The 19,555-nt window shown below is 40.2% G+C and overlaps 1 protein-coding gene and 1 non-coding gene across 8 annotated transcripts; both read left to right on the top strand.

Annotated features, from left to right (window-relative positions):
• The first annotated feature begins 978 nt into the window (after positions 1-978).
• trnak-cuu lies at positions 979-1,051 on the top strand. Its single transcript has one exon. It is a non-coding gene; the product is annotated as a tRNA-Lys (tRNA).
• An 875-nt stretch (positions 1,052-1,926) lies between these two features.
• LOC120719078 (protein kinase C-binding protein 1-like) lies at positions 1,927-17,574 on the top strand. 7 transcript variants are annotated; one of them, XM_040007965.1, is made up of 21 exons: positions 1,927-2,103; positions 2,202-2,437; positions 7,299-7,369; positions 7,943-8,106; positions 10,055-10,198; positions 10,497-10,610; positions 10,738-10,830; positions 10,994-11,081; positions 11,160-11,215; positions 11,320-11,397; positions 11,512-11,627; positions 11,766-12,241; positions 12,384-12,512; positions 12,630-12,779; positions 13,065-13,577; positions 14,302-14,730; positions 14,851-14,996; positions 15,109-15,189; positions 15,271-15,349; positions 15,490-15,729; positions 16,396-17,574. In XM_040007965.1, the coding sequence occupies exons 2-21, from the start codon at positions 2,424-2,426 to the stop codon at positions 16,569-16,571; spliced, it is 3,357 nt and encodes a 1,118-aa protein (XP_039863899.1). In that variant the 5' UTR covers positions 1,927-2,103; positions 2,202-2,423; the 3' UTR covers positions 16,572-17,574. The 7 variants fall into 7 exon arrangements, with proteins under 7 accessions (XP_039863899.1, XP_039863894.1, XP_039863895.1 ...); XM_040007960.1 differs by having other exon boundaries at positions 9,977-10,198; XM_040007961.1 differs by having other exon boundaries at positions 1,927-2,107; positions 9,977-10,198.
• The last annotated feature ends 1,981 nt before the right edge of the window (positions 17,575-19,555 follow it).

The following is a 19,555-nucleotide window of genomic DNA, read 5'->3' as shown; positions in this document are numbered from 1 at the left end:
CAGACACATTTCATATATGTTGACCTAAATTGTGTCCTATAACTGCACTTACTGTTTGGTGTCCACTATTTTATGTAAACACCAGTAAATTTACATTATGAATATTGTTTAAATTACAGTTATTTAAAAAAATTAAATAAATTCCTCTTTTTAAACTGTAGTTGAGGATATGTAAATGTAAAACGCTTTAATATGGTGATGATATGTTATCATATTATATGAATTAATTCATAAGATGATTTATTAAGTAAATAATCCACTATATAAAGGAGTAATGGTGTGGTGAGGACAAATATATTTTAAATACACTTCTTACTTAAATCAAGCTTAAATCATTTTAAGTTTTAAATAGAAATTGTCGGAGAGACCGGAAGTTAAATTTGGTAAACGATGGTATAATCTGAAAAAGGTCAACCAGAGGTAAAGTCGCTTGCCAGGTAGTAAGTCTTTTGATTCTGTATTTAATGTTAAGAATATATTGTTTGTAATTATAATATAATTTCTTCTAATTTCAGAGGGATAATTTTGGGTCAGAGGTTAGCAAACATGTTAACACATGGTCGCTTACATTTGTGACAGCTAACCGTCGACAATTAATTTTAACCTTCATTGATTTTTATTTTTTAATTTAGTTTTTATCGGCGGTGTTATTCGTCTAAAGAAGCAAGTCCCTATATATACACAATTCTATTCGTTTTTTGTTCAAATCCAGGCGCTGTGTGTTTAACACTAACGTGTTTAGACTGTTGTTAGCTAACTTCCCAACAATTTTTTTTTTAACTTCCCAACAATTTAAACAGAATTCCACGTTCATTTTATCTCCTTGCATCATGGCACCAGAGGGCAGTATGAGACAGACCGGAGAGAACTGCACGTAGCCGTTCGAGTACAACGTGTGTACAAAAAAATATGATGTTTAGTTCAGGTCATTTTCTCTAATTTGGCTGAAATTTCTAAACGGCGATGTGTTTCATCAGCGCCCGGCTAGCTCAGTCGGTAGAGCATGAGACTCTTAATCTCAGGGTCGTGGGTTCGAGCCCCACGTTGGGCGGAAGTCTTTTTTTTTTTTTTTTCTTCTGTGTGCTTCACTTCCCCAAATCACAAGACCACAGGCCTCCATTGTGCTTACACGGAAATCAGAGACAAGTTGATCCGCCGCGAGTCTGCTCTGCTTTATAACTAATCAAAAATTACTTGGCCATAGTTTGTGCAAGTCTTGGTTTTCTATTCAAATTCATCACCCTACTTTACAATGTTTGAAATGTAAATTAGCCTTACTTGGAGGAGAAAAATGTTGCTGAAAAAAGCCCCCAAAGTGGTTAAAGGAAGTTCAAAAAAGATAATTGAGGTGTAATTTTTAGTGCTTGTAATACCGATAAGCAACATATGGCAATATTTATATATCAGGACATATTTTATGTTTAATTTAATGAAGTCCTATGCATTGAACACATTTTTCTAGTATTCAAATACTGCTTTGAATTCTACATAAGAGTATATAAAAATAGACTTTTCATCACATCAAATTAAAGCCTTACAAATGACCCAAGATCAGACTCAACAAATGAGATAAAGCAAAAAGGAACATGCATGTGTTCCTCAGAATGAATTGTTATATTGTATTGCCTAATAATCTATATATTTTACTCTTTACCTGGTCATAGATGGGTCTGCTGAAAGTCAGACGGGACCACATCTGGTAACTGATCAAGCTTATCAGGTAATCACTCGTACACAGTATTTTTGCATATGGTTTGTTTAACTGGCCATTATTCATATATACATAATAAAAAGTAAGGGTTAGCTTCTTTAGGATTAAATACAAGTATATCATTTCTTATATAATTTCTTATGTTGTTCTGTTTTTTGATGGCTGAAATGTCCGAATAGAATAACAGCTTTAGCCTCTCTTTTCTTTGGAATAAGCCAAGAGGGAGGAGTTTAAACAAAGGCCCTTTCCACATAAAAAATGGAAGCTTGTGCAGAGAAGCCATGGTGTCCTGCTCTCAACACTACATGCTGCCGTTTCTCCTTCTAAAACCTTCAACTAAGACGGTTGTTTCCTGATTCTGCTGTTGGAAGCTACAAAGCATTGTTCCATGGGTTTGTATGTCAGAAATACTCGCAGTAATCACAATATTTTGTGGTTTTAAGACCTAGCTCTGTGCTTATTTTTCTTCCCCTGTCTCTGACTCTCACAGTGCTGCCCCTGCCTGCACTGAACAAAGATAATTACTCAGGAAACATTTCGGCCAATCAGGCGCGGCCTTGCATCTTGCTCGTGAGGAAAGCGACCAGTCAGGATCTGGCTAACATCACCGGGGCCTGATCGCCTTGCCTGAAGAGCGGAGCCTTCCCCGACTGAGGGCTGAGAGTGTCCTCCATGTTTTATAAGTGTTGACATAACAGTGTGTCAGGCAGCCATGCATCCACAGAGGTAAGCTCTGTCTTTTTTATCTCAGACTTCTGATAACAACATGGCTTCCTTCTTCGTGTTGTGCTGACTGTTGGTTTCTAATGATGAATGCGCACACCTTAAAGTCAGTTTAGTGTGCAGGAGGAGGAGGAGCTGGGGTGGATTGGAGGCCTCGTAAGGCCTCTGTGCTCCACAGTGCTGAGGGTGGGGGTTGGCTAACGACTCTCACCCTTGTTCTCTCTCTATGTCTCAGGGTCACATGAGTGCCCCAGACAACCAGCCTGCCATACAGGAGGCAGAGTGGACCATGAAAAATCCTTTTATTTTTTTAGAATGCAAAAGAGAGTTGGATTTTAAAATGGCACACACATCTCCTTTCTGTTGTGGGAGTGTTTGTGTTTTTTTTAGAATGGCAGAGGAAGAATGGGGGATGGGCAGTGGAGGAAAGGGTGTATTATGTACTGTTTCTAAGTGGATTGGCTCTGTGGTGTTTTCTTGTGTCATGCCAGGATGGGGACTACATGCAAAGGGCAACAGAAGTGCATGCTAGGAGGGCAGAGTGCGCAGGGCATCATGTCATTGTAACATTTTTATGTACACATATGTGAAAAATATCTAGAACATGAAAACTGTAGCACAGTGTATACACATTTAGGAAAGCTGCACTAAGACTGGGTTTTCTACAGTCCATACTAGTCAGAGGCCACATTACATACAAACACTTTGTGACAGGGTAATCCCCTTCCAGTTTTTCCAGTGTAATCTTTATAAACTGGTTGCCTCTATTTACACTCATAGGCCTGGAGTTTATTGCCCCTGGCTTCTGCAATTCCACAGTGCTGTTGTGAAACTGCTTCCTACGCTCTCAGCCAGGCAGTAGCCATTTTGTGCTGCTGTCTTCACAGATCACACGGCATAAGCAAATATAACACACTACTCGTGGAAATAACATAAGACAGACATATTTTTAAATGTTTCAAGTCAAATCAGTTTAATGTGAATAGCACATTTCAAACGGAGTCAAGCAGAATGCTTTACATAAGTGTCAACTGCATTCGAACAGCTGCTAAAAGTGTCGTTAAGAAGGATTGTTCCTTCCAATAACCTGTCATGCTGTCCACATCATAGTCGGTACGTTGTGTTTTGTCATGTTGCACCATTTTAGCAGTCTCAGCTGTGCCGGTGAAACAAAGAATGATTTCTTTTTCTTGTGGCCTGACGCAAGGCTTTTTTTTTCATGTAGGCAACATTCAGAAGAGAGTAAGGTTATAATCAGGAAATTACTCGTAGTTTAAAAGATTGCTATCTGTGAAACCAAAACCAAAACCTTTACTACGCCACAATGCCTGATTGAGAATTTATGTTAAAATGTGTAATTATTAAATTTTAGATGGATATATGTGGGGCAAAGCTCTGAGCCTCTTTCTGTAGCATTGCAGGCTATAGAGAGGGTGACAGAGGTTGAATAGCACAGACACTGAGTTGTGCATGACAGCCACAAGGCTTTTTTAAAACATTAAAGGAAAACAAAAAGCCCCCTGGTTTTATGCTGTCATAATCACAAATTATCAAACAGAACCGAAGGAAAATAAATCGTCTGAGGCAGAGGGAAATCTCTGCATTGCAGCAAAAACGCTTTTTAAGAGGAAGAGGGGAGCCTGCATACTGTGATCTGTGTGGCATAACACAGCGACCAATAAAGTTCCACCCTGTTGGCCCTCCAGCCAATTGCAGCTGCAGTTGAGGTTAAAGATTGACAATCCGAGGGAGAGCAGCAGGGAGAGCAAGGCCTTCTGGAAAATTCCACAGCCATCTTTGATTCACCCTTTACAGCCTTTTATAAGATCCAGGTCATTTTTTTTTTTTTTCTTTCGTACAGAATACGCTGTGTATACTAGCAGTATACTGATTAAGTGCTGGGAGTTGTGCTAGATCAGGCACCTTAATTTACTTAAAGTCATTGTTTAATGAAATGCTTTTATTTCCCAGGAAAAGCAAAAGCTAATCCTATTCATTTCTTCAGTTGTCTGCATGTGTTTGTTGCTCTCATGAAAGCCGGTTGTTTCTTGTCGTATTGCTAAATCAAATAATCTCTCTAGGGTTTTGTGTAGCAGACCGTGTAGGATACCTTTTCTTTTTCGCAGATGTTTTCAGTGGCATCTCTAATATGATGCAATATAATGACTGCAGTATGGTGTTCGCATTCAGTTGCATTTCTGGATTTCCAGACGGAGCCAGATATTTATCTGTTTAATGTGTGAAAATTGTTTTTACATGTAGAGAAGCTTTTCCATGCAGCTTTGCCAGGACCTGACTGTGGTTTTAGAGTGGTGGTCTGTGTTTCTTAAAAATGAAATCTAATTATTCCATGACAGCAGTATTCACACAGAAGGAGGGAAGCCAAGATTGAATACAGGGAACAAAAAAAAAAAAAAAAAAACGACCAACACACACGGATGAGAGCTTCTGACTTTGCTGGATTTTCCTGTGTCTCCCTCCCTGTGTTTCGCCTCTGTCTCTGTCATTGGCCGTGAGGCTTTGCCCCGACATAGACCATGTTTTTTCGTAATGTTGGACTGTAATCTCCACAGATCTCTCTGGTCCTCCTGCATGGATGTGCCAGTGCCCGAGTCTCAGCCTTGGAGTGGGGGATGGGGGAGAGGGGGGAGGGGAGCAAGCTGTGGCCTCCATTTTCTGTGACGAGAGAACCCTGCTCGTCTCTCACAGGAGTGGAATCTAAAGACATTGATTCAGTGTTGTTTCCTTTTTGTCCGTCAGGTACTTCAGTACTTACTGAGTGGGAATACTGTGTTTTCTTGCACCTGACTATTATGGAATATATCTCAGAACCTGCTAAGGATTTATTTGTTTAAATCTTCTTATTTGATGGATCATAGCTCCTAATCTGAGAATGCACTTTGGATCTTCATACTTTTTTCTTTTTCCTTTTAACTTCTGCTAATCCTGTTTTCTTTGTAGTTGCATAAATGTCTTGCCATTGGTGTTGAGAATGTGTATTATAGGGTTGTTTGGCAGCTCAGGGCTGCGTGGTGATGGCGAATGTTCTTTTATAGGGCTGTGGCACACGTAGCAGAGTGAACTGGCTAACGGTTTCTTATTTTCATGTGGGCCTCATTTGTTCACTCAGTCCGGAACAGGAAGGCCCCGGAGGGGTTGGGGTGTGTGTGACTGAGGCTGTGTATGTGCATTTGAAACTGCAGGCTAGATGATACTAGATACCCAAATGCCACGAGAAACTCCGCTCAACCCATGTTTGTCACTTTTTCAGACAATGCAAGCTATGCTTGTATTCTCTCGAGTTTCAGATAAACCATCGGTGACTTGAATGTTTTTAGGAACTGCTGGTGATTGTGAGCCACAGTGTATTTTCTTTTGCCACAGTGACAAACTTTAATCTTAAACCCCTTTGTTGATACATCGTGGTTTACTTGGTGTTATGAGCAAACGTTTATGAGTAAGCGTAACATCCAGATGAACAGAATCAACTTTTTTGGATAACTGAGCGTGCATCAAGACGTTACAAGCATAGGTTTACTAGCCATTATGCTCATATGTAATCGCTTTTGTTTTATTGATCAAACTCGTAGGATTTGCATTTTGAACCCTCCTTGCCTCTCAGTGAGCTGACATTTGTTTTAACTTTTTAATGGAATGTCTCTTTAAGGATGGAGGAGGGGACATGCAGAGCATTCCTTTAGTTTCAGAACTGAAAAAAAAAAAAGATTATCCCACAAATGTGGTTGACCTTTGAGTTCTACCCCGAAAACCACTCATCCTAGCGGGAAACCAGAGCTGTAGCCAAAGCTATGATCTGGTCAAGTGTGTGACCTGTCAGGGGTCTGTGGGTGGGTTTTCTTCTCTAGGCTTTTCAATAAAGGCTACATCCTTGGAACTAGGCCCTCTGTGGCTCTCACAAAGGAGGAGCCAAACACTCAAAGACCTTCATTTATTGCCAGACCCCCTTTATTCCTGTCTTTTTTTTTTTTTTTTTTTTTTGCCTCAGAGGAAGTGGGGTGCTACGCAAGAGCAAAGGGAAATCAGTCATTTCCAGTGTTGCATTTTTAGGTTTTGGATTTATTTATTAATTTAAAAAAGTGTTTGCCACTTTATAAACAAAGACATAAAATAGTGCCAGAAATGACAGAAGATTTAATGTGACCATAATTAAGATCTAGGCCAGAAAGGTGTTGTCAGATGAGCGTTTAAAGTTTATTAGATATATCTCTTCCTACTGGTCTGTAACAATGGGCCCAAATCCTTCAGGGGTATTCTGTTGTTACTGAAGGGGCTTGAGAGGTGCTGTTATTTGCCATGGGGGGGGCTGTCCCTTCAGTGGTATGTACCAACTCTCTGTGGATTTTTCTTTTCTTTTTTTGTTGCTACAGATCTATAGCTCTATACACTGTATGTCAAAGAAAGCACTGTTTGAATATTGTGACCTAGTTGGACTAAAATGCTATGACTGCAATGTAAGGACAGAGGTGCAGGGTAATTACAGCTAAATGGCCCTACGTGTTGTTGCAAATCTCAGCTTGTGCTTAGCGGAGATCAGCGTTACCATGGTGATATTTATCATCCTTTCTCTTGGAGCATAAAGAACATTTGCAGACTCCATTGTAGATGATAATATGGAAAGTATTTTAATTTCATGAAACAAAGTGGGAGATGTTGTAAAATCAAATGAAAACAACAACAATGGAAATCAGCAGAGTCCCTGTTGACAGATCCTCTGGGACCCGGGTGCCTTAGGTGGTGTTCCACTTGTTTACTGCTATGCTGATGTGGTTTCTGAACACCCTTTCTGACTTTGTGTTTGTCTCTCTTTCTGTGTTTCTGTGTGCTCCTGTTCGGTGCTCTGCAGTCTGGCTGAGGAGGAGATAAAGACAGAGTCTGATGTGGTAGAGGGAATGGATGCATCTGTGCGATCCAAAGGTAAGTCTCTAAGGCCGAGGACCTCACATTAGGAGCCAAGCATCCAACACAGCTCAGTTACAGTAAATAACCTCTACCTTCTCTGTATGTTTTGAGGAGAAGAGTCTTAATACGTTTTGCTGGTCTCTTAGGATCCATTTTTCCTGACAGTCTGCCTGCTGAATCTACACAGGGGTGTAGTTAGTTCTGAGGAAGCCCTCTAGCCATTTATTATGATGAAATAGTAATTTGACGTGTATAAGTGTTGTCTTCAGTAACTGCTTTTCAGACTACTGTGATTGCTGTGTTAGATGGAATATTAGATGGTTAAAAATAATAGTGCTGAACACTGAATCTATTGTACTGCTCGCTTGAAAATTAATAACTTCAAAATACTGTTCCTCCCTCGGTTTCTCAAGGGAAGACGTGTGGGTCGATGACAGTGATGTATAATAGTTTTATAGTTTTGTTTTTTTTGTCCTCTTTTTGGTAATTATTTTTCTTAAGCTTATGTAATGTGTTGGCTGTAAATACATTGAACATTACAAGCTTGACTCCTATTGTGTGATGACACAATTATCTTTATGTATTCAGTCCCTGATCCACCAGGGTCAGCAGAAAGATCAGTGGCACCACAGAAACGAAAGGTGTCGAGTCCCACCCATTCCTCCAATGGGCACTCTCCCTCAGACACCTCCCCCAGCCCTCTTAAGAAGAAGAAGAAGCCAGGGGCCTTGAATTGTAACAACAAAGACCAGGTAAGGGCTCTTGTAAGTGCAAGTTCATTTTGAAATCAGGTGTGTTCTCAAAGGCTATTTCTTTATCCAATTTCAATAATGGGCCATATACTTTCATAGAATGTTAAGGCCAGGGTTGTGCCTGAAAAGAACCATTTCATATGATGTGCTATCTGACCACATCAGAAATCAATCTAACCGCTGTATAAACACAGCCATAATAAAGTGTATTTTCAGGGTCTTGAATGGGAAGCGTTTAGTGTTATTTATTTATTTTTTGCCTCATGCTTCCACAACTAATGTGTACAATATATGGAAAAAAAAAATTGCACTGCATACAGTTGGCAGATTATACCTTCCACTTCTGGAAGTCTGCTAGGGTCTGTTCGAGTGACGTGAATTTCATCATCAGACAGTTAGTGGGAGGATTGATGCAGATGTCCGTGTACTTGCGTTACAAAGCACCAAGTACATATGCTTCCCAGGCAGCACAGTCCAAGTGGACGTTAAAGATGTATAACAGGATTGACTAGTTGGCTTTCGGGTCTTCAGCTGTCTGTGTAAATGCCAGGCTTTGAAGGGTGAGACGGAGACCTCCTTGTCCATCATCAAAGGAGATGAACTAGGGGGAGGGGGGTATCTGAGGGTATTCAACAAGAATATGTTACCAGATGTACTGGTGCTATAGTCCCAAGTCAGAATTGTCAAATAGACAACTCAAGTTGGTTTTGCAGCTCGGAAAGTCAGAGCAGCCCCACCAACAGTGACTTAACAATCCAAGGTGGCAGCTGTGAATGTAAACCGTAGTTTTTTTTTTTTTTTTAACTATACTGCCACTGTTTTGTATTTGTGATTCGCCAAATAAGGTAAAGCAGCAGTATTTATTTTTAAACTGCAGAAATCAAGCATTGCTAACTTGATGCATAAATGGCTATGTCTTCCTAACAAGCAAAACAAAGCCTGTTTCCTTGTCTTTCCAACTTTACTGGAATGGTAGTGAGCTTTGACATTTTTGACCAGCGTTGAGTTTCAAGGTATACAGAACCCAGCAATAGTCTAATCTAAGTGCCATATACTGCCTGTGAGAACACACTGATTTTGATCATAATCTCTTGAATACTGGCCATTTTTAAAGTAGACCCACCATACAGGAATGTGAGCTGCCACAATTCACATGAATATATTATTTTGGAAACAAGTCGTTTAATGCAACGTGAGTCGCCAATGGTCATTAACGTTGACATTTAGTACCAAATAGCCTAGATGGATATGGTTTTTATTGTTTGCTTGGTGGATAATGTAGTGTTGCGTGATTCCTTTTAGTCCTGTGTTGATCTTACATGATATTGAAAGCTAATTTAGCCCCTGTTGTATAATTTGACAGGTATCTGACGTGAGCATAGTTATGTCTTCGTGGCACTGTTGGAATACATGCTTTGGCTCTCTGGGAAAGGTCAAATAAGTAGCAGCTGGATTTTAACACCACTCAAATTGAATGCCAAAGACTTGAATTTGGGCAAAGAAAGACTCTTTTGAGCCATCTATCAACTTGTATTCATGTAGTAACATGTTAACACTAAGATACCATTTAGGCATTTACCAGAGAGCCACATCATGCAATGTTTACTCTTTAGGTTTAAGGTGAGCCATGTCTCAGCTTGCACTGTAGAACCTATTTGGTTAGTATTGATTTTATTTGAAGCCATTACATGACTAGATGTTCAGACTATTAACTGATTTTCTTAAAACAATTTTGTTGGACTGATTGTCTTTATTACCTTCTATGCTGCTTACCCTGCTTATCCCAGCTTGTTTCTGTTGCACTGCACCTTTTTGTGTTCCTGCGTGTTTTTTGAAACCTGCCCCCTTGTTTCTCTTGCCTGCATTTCAGTCAGAGCTAAGACATGGTCCCTTTTACTATATGAAGCAGCCAGCACTCACCACAGACCCTGTTGATGTTGTACCGCAGGACGGCAGGAATGACTTCTACTGCTGGCTGTGCCACCGCGAGGGCCAGGTGCTCTGCTGTGAGCTCTGCCCCAGGGTGTACCACGCCAAGTGCCTCAAACTACCAGCTGAGCCCGAGGGCGACTGGTTCTGTCCAGAGTGTGAGGTATCTTGCTGTAGTCATGTGCATTTATGTGGGTGTACACAAGTAATTGTGGAACTGTGTGCCATGAACAGCAGAAACTACCTTTCAAACTCATGGCTCATGCTTCTGTGAGCACAAGAGACGACATTAGAAGATTAAAGTTTCACTTCTACGTGTATTTGTTACACAATTCTTCAATTTGGGATACACTAACTGAATCACAAAAAAGTGATTTAAACTTTACGCAGTTGTAGATATTAATAGTATCTCTTTAGTTTACCAATTATTGTCTTGTTTTTTTATTATTATTTTGTTGCAGAAAATTACAGTCGCTGAATGCATTGAAACCCAGAGCAAGGCGATGACAATGCTGACAATAGACCAGCTCTCCTATTTACTCAAATTTGCACTCCAAAAGATTAAACAGCCTGGGGTAAGGGGTTTCTTCAAGTCTTTGTATGCCCAGTTGCGTGTTGCAGATTCAACCAAAGATTCTGGAAACATCCATGAGGAAAGTGTAATTCATGTGTGCTTATTTCCTGTTTGTCTAATCTGAGCAGACTGAGCCCTTTCAGAAGCCCGTATCTCTGGAGCAACATCCAGATTATGCAGAGTACATCTTCCACCCCATGGACTTATGTACTTTAGAGAAGGTACTCGTATATAGATTTTTTTTTTTTTTTTTTTTTTCTGGAGAAGTATAAACAATAAAAAAACAAAACTAGAATTAGAATGAAACATGAGGTAAATATGCATATAAAATGCTGGCAAAAGTGCAGTTGCTTGACTGATATTATTATTTTCACTGTACTATAGAATGTAAAGAAGAAGATGTATGGCTGTACTGAAGCTTTTCTTGCTGATGTGAAATGGATCTTGCACAACTGCATCATCTATAATGGAGGTAGGCAACTTTGATGTATGTCATTACTCCCTTTACTGTCGTAAGAATATATAAATTAAGCTTGTGCGTCGTTTCCAGGCAATCACAAATTAACAGCAACTGCGAAAGTCATTGTCAGGATCTGTGAACATGAGGTAAAGCAACTTTAATTACTTGGTGACATTTTTGTAAATGTGTCTTATTTATGGACTTGCATCATCTTCATTTAATACTTTTTTTTCTTTTTTTCTTTTTTTAGATGAATGAGATTGAGGTGTGTCCAGAGTGCTACCTGTCCGCATGCCAAAAAAGGGACAACTGGTTTTGTGAGCCATGTGTAGGTCTTTACATTAATTTAAATCCATAAAAGTAACAGATTTTTTTTATACGTTTTAGCTTGGATATCAGCTTTGTGAAGCACAGTATTTTACTGTTTTGCTCTATCCAACAGAGTCAACCCCACCCCCTGGTTTGGGCTAAGCTGAAGGGCTTTCCATTCTGGCCAGCAAAAGCACTTCGTGAAAAGGATGGGCAAGTAGATGCACGCTTCTTTGGGCAGCACGACAGGTGAGATGAACCTTTTGGGCACTATAGAGGAAACTCTCCTTGTTTTAGAGGTTTAGAAAAGACCCGAGTTGCTGCATCTCCACTGGATATTAAATGTATTAAAACATTATTTTGTTCTGTTGTTGCATTTCCACATAGGGCCTGGGTTCCCATCAACAACTGCTACCTCATGTCCAAAGAGATCCCTTTCTCTGTAAAGAAAACAAAGAGCATTTTCAATAGTGCCATGCAAGAAATGGAGGTCTATGTGGAAAACATTCGCAAGAAGTTTGGAGTCTTCAACTACGCACCCTTCCGCACTCCGTACACCCCCAACAACCAGCTACAAATGCTGGTGGACCCTTCCAACCCCGGTGCTGGTACAGTGAAAACAGAGAAACCAGATAAACTTCGCTTCAACTTTGATATAACCGCTTCTCCTAAGATGGTCCTCAGCAAGAGTAGCACACCCAGTAGTATGAATCGGCGGGTCTCAATGACAGACATGCCTCGGTCTCCCATGAGTACAAACTCTTCGGTTCACACAGGGTCTGATGGAGAGCAAGATGTGGAAAAGGGCAACAGAAATCCTGCACTCCATTACAGCACTGGAGAGGAATCGATGGACTGTACTGGTAAGTCTTCTCCACTCTGGTTGCATTAACTCTATTTATGTGATTTTAACTTATTTTATTCACCATTATAAGCTTTTTTTTTTTTTCTTTTTTGTTTTGTTTGTTGCTTTTTAAAATAAATAAATAAATCTTTTTATTACAGCATCTCCTGTTTCAGGGAAGATGGGTCCTGCAGGCAGCGTGTCAGGTAGTCCGAAGCCCTTTAACCCTGGACTGGTGCCAAAGCAGGAGAGGACTGCAGGGACAGGTGGCATCCTCAATCTCAACCTGGGTCAGTAACAAAAAGCAAAGAGAGACTGCATTTATGTTCTCACAAAGGCTAATAATCAAAAAGTACTTAATAATTAATGAATTTGTGATTAAACAAACATTTATATGTTCATTTCAGATCGAGTCAAGGCTGAAATGGATCTCAAAGAGCTGAGTGAGACTGTTCAACAACAGCAGCAACAACAAGGAGTCCCTGCGCCCCCTTCTACTCCAAAGAGACCCATCAGGAGCTTGGACAAGACTATTGAAAGCTGCAAGGCACAGCTTGGTACATACAAAACCAGTTTGTGACATGACTTGCTGCAGAACTCTATTCTTGTACTGTATAAGTCATTTGAACTTGCCAATGTCATGATTGATAACAGACTAATTTGAATTCGGCAATTTTACAAATGCATCACAGCAGTTCTGACTCTCTAATCAGTGGCGGTCATGTCTGTGTGACTGCTGCTGACTAGGGTTTATTAAGCTATTACCAGAGAAAGGGTTCATTATTTCTTTCTATTTGCTTCTGACAGAAAGAAATTAACACAATGTCCATTTCTTAATATAGGTATTGATGAGATATCTGAAGATGCGTATAAAGATGTGGATCACAGTGACTCTGAGGACTCTGAGAAATCAGATTCAAGTGACAGCGAGTATCTCAGTGATGAGGAACACAAGCCAAAAAGTTCAGCTCAGGAGGACAAGGACAAAATGGAGAGAAAAAGGTCTAAAGCAAGCACTGATGGAGAGAATAAGGAAGGAGCTGTGGCAACGGGGGATAAAGCCACCCCGGAACCCCCACTCAAAGAGAAGCAGGGTAGCAATGGCCCAGATAGAGACCTCAAGGACAAGCCCAGAACACCCCAGTCTCAACCCCTTGCTGATAAACCCAAAGCCCCAGAGGATGTCAAAGCAGCTGCTAATACATCAGCAGCTGAGCAGGACTCTGATTCTGAAAGAGAGCTTGTGATTGACTTAGGGGATGAACATGGAGGTCGTGACTCAAAGAGGGCGAAAAAAGAGCTGGGATCTTCCACTGCCAAAGCTGCCAAAGAGTCTAATGTTGCCAAGCTGGAAGGTGAGGCTTGTTTGTTTTTGTTTTTGTTTTTTTTTGTTTTGTTTTTGTTTTTGTTTTTTTTCGGGGGGGGGGGGGGGGTTATACGAAACATCAGAGTGTCAGGTATGGGGAATTGCACAAGTTAAGGCATGATGTGAAAAACCATGAAACCCTTCAGATTAAACTGTGCAGTGTTTCTCTGCTAGGTGGAAGACTATGTAGGTGACGTAAGGGTAGTCATGAGCTTATTGATTGAGTTGATGCACAAACAGGGTCTACATTGAAGAATCGTCGCAATCTTAACTGCGATTATCACAGAAGTCGACCTCTAAAGTCTGCAAAACAACATCTGGATAAGCTGGAATTGTTTTGGAAAGAAGGGCTGTGGGCAGAGGAAGTTAAGTTTGAGTGTTTTGGCCACAATGACAAGCAGGAGGGTGGGGGGGGCGGAAATATAAAACTGTGGCTTTGTTTGGCAGTCAGTGGCAGAGAAACAGTACTAAATGGAGAGGACAATATATTCCAGTAATTATCAGGAAGCTTTGCTTTCAAATGCCATGCATTCAGACAAGAAACAAAGTGACTGGGTTCTATGTCTACATAGTGATCTCAATCATACTTTGAAATGCTCTAAATAAATATAATCTTATATATGCTATAAAATGTTAAATCTGTTTAATGTGGCTGATTTTGAAATGCAGAACGCCTCACCGATAAGAGACTTTTTTTTTTTTTTACTGCTTAGGCAAACTGCCTTCATCTGCTACATCAGTAGCACCAGCACGTGATGTTACATCCAGCATGAAAGACTCGTCGCAGCCTTCTGTCACATCGGCGCTCAACCTCGTTTCCTCTGCCGCTTCTGCTCAGCCCAGTGCCACGACCACCACCAGTGGATCCACCAGTACACCTTCTCCTGTCTCCACTTCTTCACCAGTGACTACAGCTGTAAAGAAACAGCGTCCCCTACTGCCTAAAGAGACTGCTCAAGCTGTGCAGCGGGCTGTAGTTTGGAATCCAACAAAGTTTCAAACGTCTTCTCAAAAGTGGCATATGCAGAAGATGCAGAGGCAACAGCAACAGGATGGAGAGCAGTCGGCTGTGCAGACGCGCAGCCCACAACAGCAGAACTCTTCTTCAAGCACTCGCTATCAGACCAGACAAGCAGCCAAGGGTATATACACCAATACAATTAGTCATGTCCACGTTAGTCACCATAACAAAATAAAAAGTGTACTTGAAGTTTTATAATTTCCCTTTAATTTTTTGTTGTCATCATCATCATCCTCTGCAGGGCAACAAAAAGACCCACCTCTGAGTGCATCCTCATCAACATCTGCCCAAGTCACATCTGGTAGCTCTTCTTTTATGTCTGGTGACTTGCAGATCCCCACAGTCTCAGCTGATGTAGCTGCAGATATAGCTAAATACACAAACAAAGTAAGTTGGAGCCTTTTCATATAAATTAAAATTCTACTCTATTAACTTTGTTTGCAAAGGTTATAACTGAGTAGTTCAACAGTAATGTCACATTTTTACCAATACTTTGCAGATTATGGACACAATAAAGGGGACGATGACCGAAATCTACAATGATCTTTCCAAAAGCACATCGGGAAACACGATTGCAGAGGTAAAGATTGTCAGCCAAAGCAACACTTTCTGTGGTAATAATACGTAAGTATTTATAATCACAGTGTATTTTTTACCACAGATTCGACGGTTAAGGATAGAGATCGAGAAGCTCCAGTGGCTCCATCAGCAAGAGTTGTCAGAGATGAAGCACAATCTGGGTAAGATACCCATTTACCTCTGTCACTCCGCAGAGCTTATTTGATCTTCAACCTGCCTTTTCCTCGCCATCAAATTTTAAACAGGTGTCGACGTGGTATACAAGTTTCAAGTTTTTTGTTTTGGTGTCTTTTAAATGCAGAACTAACAATGGCAGAGATGAGGCAGAGTTTGGAGCAGGAAAGAGAACGATTGGTGGCTGAGGTGAAAAAGCAAATGGAGTTAGAAAAGCAGCAAGCGGTGGACGAGACCAAAAAGAAACAGTGGTGTGCTAACTGTCGGAAGGAGGCCATCTTCTATTGCTGCTGGAACACCAGTTACTGTGATTATCCCTGCCAGCAAGCCCATTGGCCAGAGCACATGAAGTCCTGCACACAATCGGGTAAGACAAAGCATACCTGGGATGGATGGATGTAATTTTATTTTATTTTTTTAAAGCGTTAAACTATTAGTAAAACTAAGCTAAAAGTGACTATGGTGACGCCTTCTATATTTACCTGTCAGTCGGTCATTCGTTGGTCATGTAATCACTGCATCACACTTTTTAGAAGGAATAAAGTTGCCCACTGAATAAACAGACCTATAAATGACACAAAAGATTAAGAAATTAGTTAGAAGAAGCAGGGTAGAAATGGTTAGGAGCTTTATTACAACAGACTTGTCATCAGTGTTTTGTTTAGTTAATGTAAGTGCTCTTCAGTTTCAGTGGGATATTCTTTTTCTTTTGTATTCTTACATTGTATTCCTATTTGGTAATTTTAATGTGATGTCAGATTTAATGTTAGATTTAAATTCAACATGAAATCGTCTCCAATTTTGTCCGTTTTTCTTCCCCACTCTTATTCGGTAGCTCAGCCCCCTAAGGTACAGTGCAAATGTGAAATCATAAACACAAATGCGTTACATCATTCATGAGAATTGTAGACATTTTTTCCCTTCATACCTAACCAGTGGTTTAAGAAACAAACTGTGCGAAGATGATTTAGACAACCTGTATATATATTCTCTTCTTAAATTTATTATTATTATTTATTTAAAATATAAACAGCCACAGCGCAGCAGGAGCCGGAGGCAGACCCCAACTCAGAGCCGTCAGTCAAACCATCAGGCCACTCTCCCGCCACGCAGACCGTGCCTTCAGGCTCAGGATCAATATCGGACAAAAGCAACTCTCCCACATATATGGACAAAAGCAAGGACAGTGCTGGTGTTACTGTGACCTAACTGCTACACTATGGGCACATTTTGGGAGGTCACTGTGGGACTCCTTGGTTCAGATGTGGTGCCGGAAGGCCCACACCTCTGTGACAAATCGCTTTTTCCCATTCCCTTATGTACACCTAGTTTTTGGTTCAAATGTCATTCTCAGTTTCCTCATCTATGTTCAGGTGGATTCACCTTGTGAAAGCTGTCTGTCTTGAGAAATAAATGTGAGTCAATATGTTTTCCATACTGTAGTTATGTTACAGCTCTCTCACCACTTTCTCATCTCTGAGCAAGATTGTATGAATCCACATAAAACTTTTGTCTTTATCACATCCATTGCTGCTCCTTCAGGGTTGTTTTTTATTTTGCCGACAGTTCACCATATTGTGAGACAAAACATTTGAAACAGCCATCAACATTTATCATGGTGCCATCAGAGATCTTTTGACTGATGCAAGTTTTATCTTTGGTATAAACCACCGCTTCATGCCAACTAAGGTGTTTGGGTTTTTTTTGTTTTGTTTTTTTAATTTAGCAATGCAAGTTTAAAAATGGTTTCAGCCATGTACTCTTCATGTCAGTGGTGGCATTTCTGTCTCCTACCAGTTTTGTATTGTAGTTTTATGTTGTATAGGACTACAGAAAGAGATCCAATTTATGAAAATGAACTAAAAATTTAAACTGTACAAAGTTTTTTTGTAAGAAGATACCTGAACAATATTTATAGTGTTATATGTTTTTATAGTATGTTTGTTGGAATTACATTTCTATGTGTTTAAAAAAACAAAACAAAAAAAAGTTATTGGAAAGTATATGACTTTATATGAATGTCAGCTCTAAGCAAAGCCAGTTTGACCAGATATCCAAAGTAAATCCTGGTCAGACTGCTGCTAAGAACTGGGTAGACATTAATAGAAACTGCATTTTGGCTGGATATTACTGCCTGTGAGCATGTCTGTTTTGAGCTTGTGTCTCGTTCTTGTTTACATATTGTATATAAAAATAAATGGATCCGTGAAGGGAAAAAAAAATAAAAAATCGTCAGTTTGGTGCATGAGTTGTTTTGAGTGTGATGTGAGAAAGATTTTGGCGGGGCGGCACCAGGGGAATTATTTGTTTTATTCATTCCTAGTTCGGCCCCATTTACCAGCACAACCAGTTTGAGGTGGCTTTGGATTGAGAAGTCTGCATGACTTTAAATCTACTTTCTCCACAATTAGTTGTTTGTTAGTAATATTATATTACATATTACTCTGACTGCAACAGTGAAACTGCAAGGAGTAGATGAATAACTGGGGTCAATCTAAGGAGCTTGGAAAGAAAAGCATTTCCTTGAAGACGTTTCACCTCTCATCCGAGAAGCTTCTTCAGTTCTAAGAACAATTGGTGGCGAGTCCCAGATGTCTGTCCACCAATGTGTCCTTCACAGACAAACTAGGGTCAATCATCCAAAGCAATGGACAGTGCCGCAAGAGAAGTGAAGAGAATGCAGGCAAGGTGGAGGGGGTCCTTAGAAGTATAGTTTGAAGAGGGTGGCACTGACATAAGGAGACAGAGCTGAAATGCCAAGATATTCACTGGGAGTGAACAAAATTAGGAATGAGTACATCACAGGGACAGCGGTGGTTGAGCCCTTTGGTGACAAAATTAGAGACAAGGCTGAAAAAAAAAAAAGCTAAAATCAACACAAAAAAACCCAGAAACACATTTCAAACACATTCACTTTAGAAATTAATAGAAACCACACTGATAAAAAAACAACATAAAACTCGTAATGGAAAACTAAAATAACAAAAGCATTAAACATATTTGACGTTATTTATGTTAGCACAGTAGACCTCAGTGTTGGACATCCTCTTCAAACCCATAGAGATTGAAAAGGTGACGTCATTCAGGGGTAAAACCGCTAAGGATTCTGGGAACGAGTGGCAAGCGGTACTAGCGCACGCAGGCTTTCACATGAAAACAGTCAGTCACACAGCGATAAAAAGAAACACAGAAAATGGCAAGAAGCTGTTGCATTATTAACTGCAATAGCCGGTCGCATGACAGCCACGGGAAGCCTACGGGTAAAGAGATCGGTTGTTATCGGATTACGTCGTGGAGGAGAAATTGTTTAAGCCGTGTTTCCGAAGTAACAAAGAGCCGACGGATGGCCTGGATTGCAGCCATTCCAAGACCAAATATAACGTTCCAGAACACTCCAGCTTACATGTTAGTCTGCTCCAAGCATTTCCACCCTATGCTGCGTTCACTGTGGCTTTGCGGGATAATGTTTGTTGTGTTTTGTAGGAAAACCAGCCTACAAAATGCTGGAATGCGATCCAGACTGGGCACCCTCTATCAACCTGGGTCATACCGAGTGTAAAGCTGCTACCACAGCGATATTTGATTGGTTAAGAGAGAGAGCGATATCAAAACAAAAAAAGTATGCAAAAAATATGGAAAAGTCCCGCATATATGTGCCCAGGTGTTGTATTGAAGCAATCAAGTGATGAATAACTGTTTTCCAGTATGTTGTTTTGCAATGGGTTTTTTTTGCATTGTTGATTTGTTATTTTACCGAAGCAGCTAATAAAGCACAATGGAATACAATTTTGCCTCTTTCTTGTAAGATTCTATAATAGAAAGAAACAATAATGCCAGTTATAAATAAAGACAATAAATTGAATGAATTACGACACACTCAAAATTTTTTCTATTAGATCTGAAAATGTTGTGTAATACTACAACCTGAAACGATAAATAGATTGCGTTGGCCTGTACATGAGATAAAGGGAAAGAAATTAACAACAGCTGTGAAATGGAATAGTCCAAATCACCAAAGTAAACTGGACCTGGGCTTGTTGCAGGGATCTGAAGTTACTAAACATTTTGTGAGTGTATGCACTAAAACTTAAGACCATATAATAATAAATATGTGCGTGATGAAAGTCGGGCAGCACGCTAACATCCTTACTCCACTCTGTATGCTCGTATGTGTCTAACCCTTTCACTCATTT

The sequence above is a fragment of the Simochromis diagramma genome, unplaced genomic scaffold (assembly GCF_900408965.1).
Source record: "Simochromis diagramma unplaced genomic scaffold, fSimDia1.1 OVJJ01000545.1, whole genome shotgun sequence".
Lineage (NCBI taxonomy): Eukaryota > Metazoa > Chordata > Actinopteri > Cichliformes > Cichlidae > Simochromis > Simochromis diagramma.
Note: the sequence above shows the minus strand (reverse complement) of the source record. Positions and strands in the feature narration are given on the sequence as shown.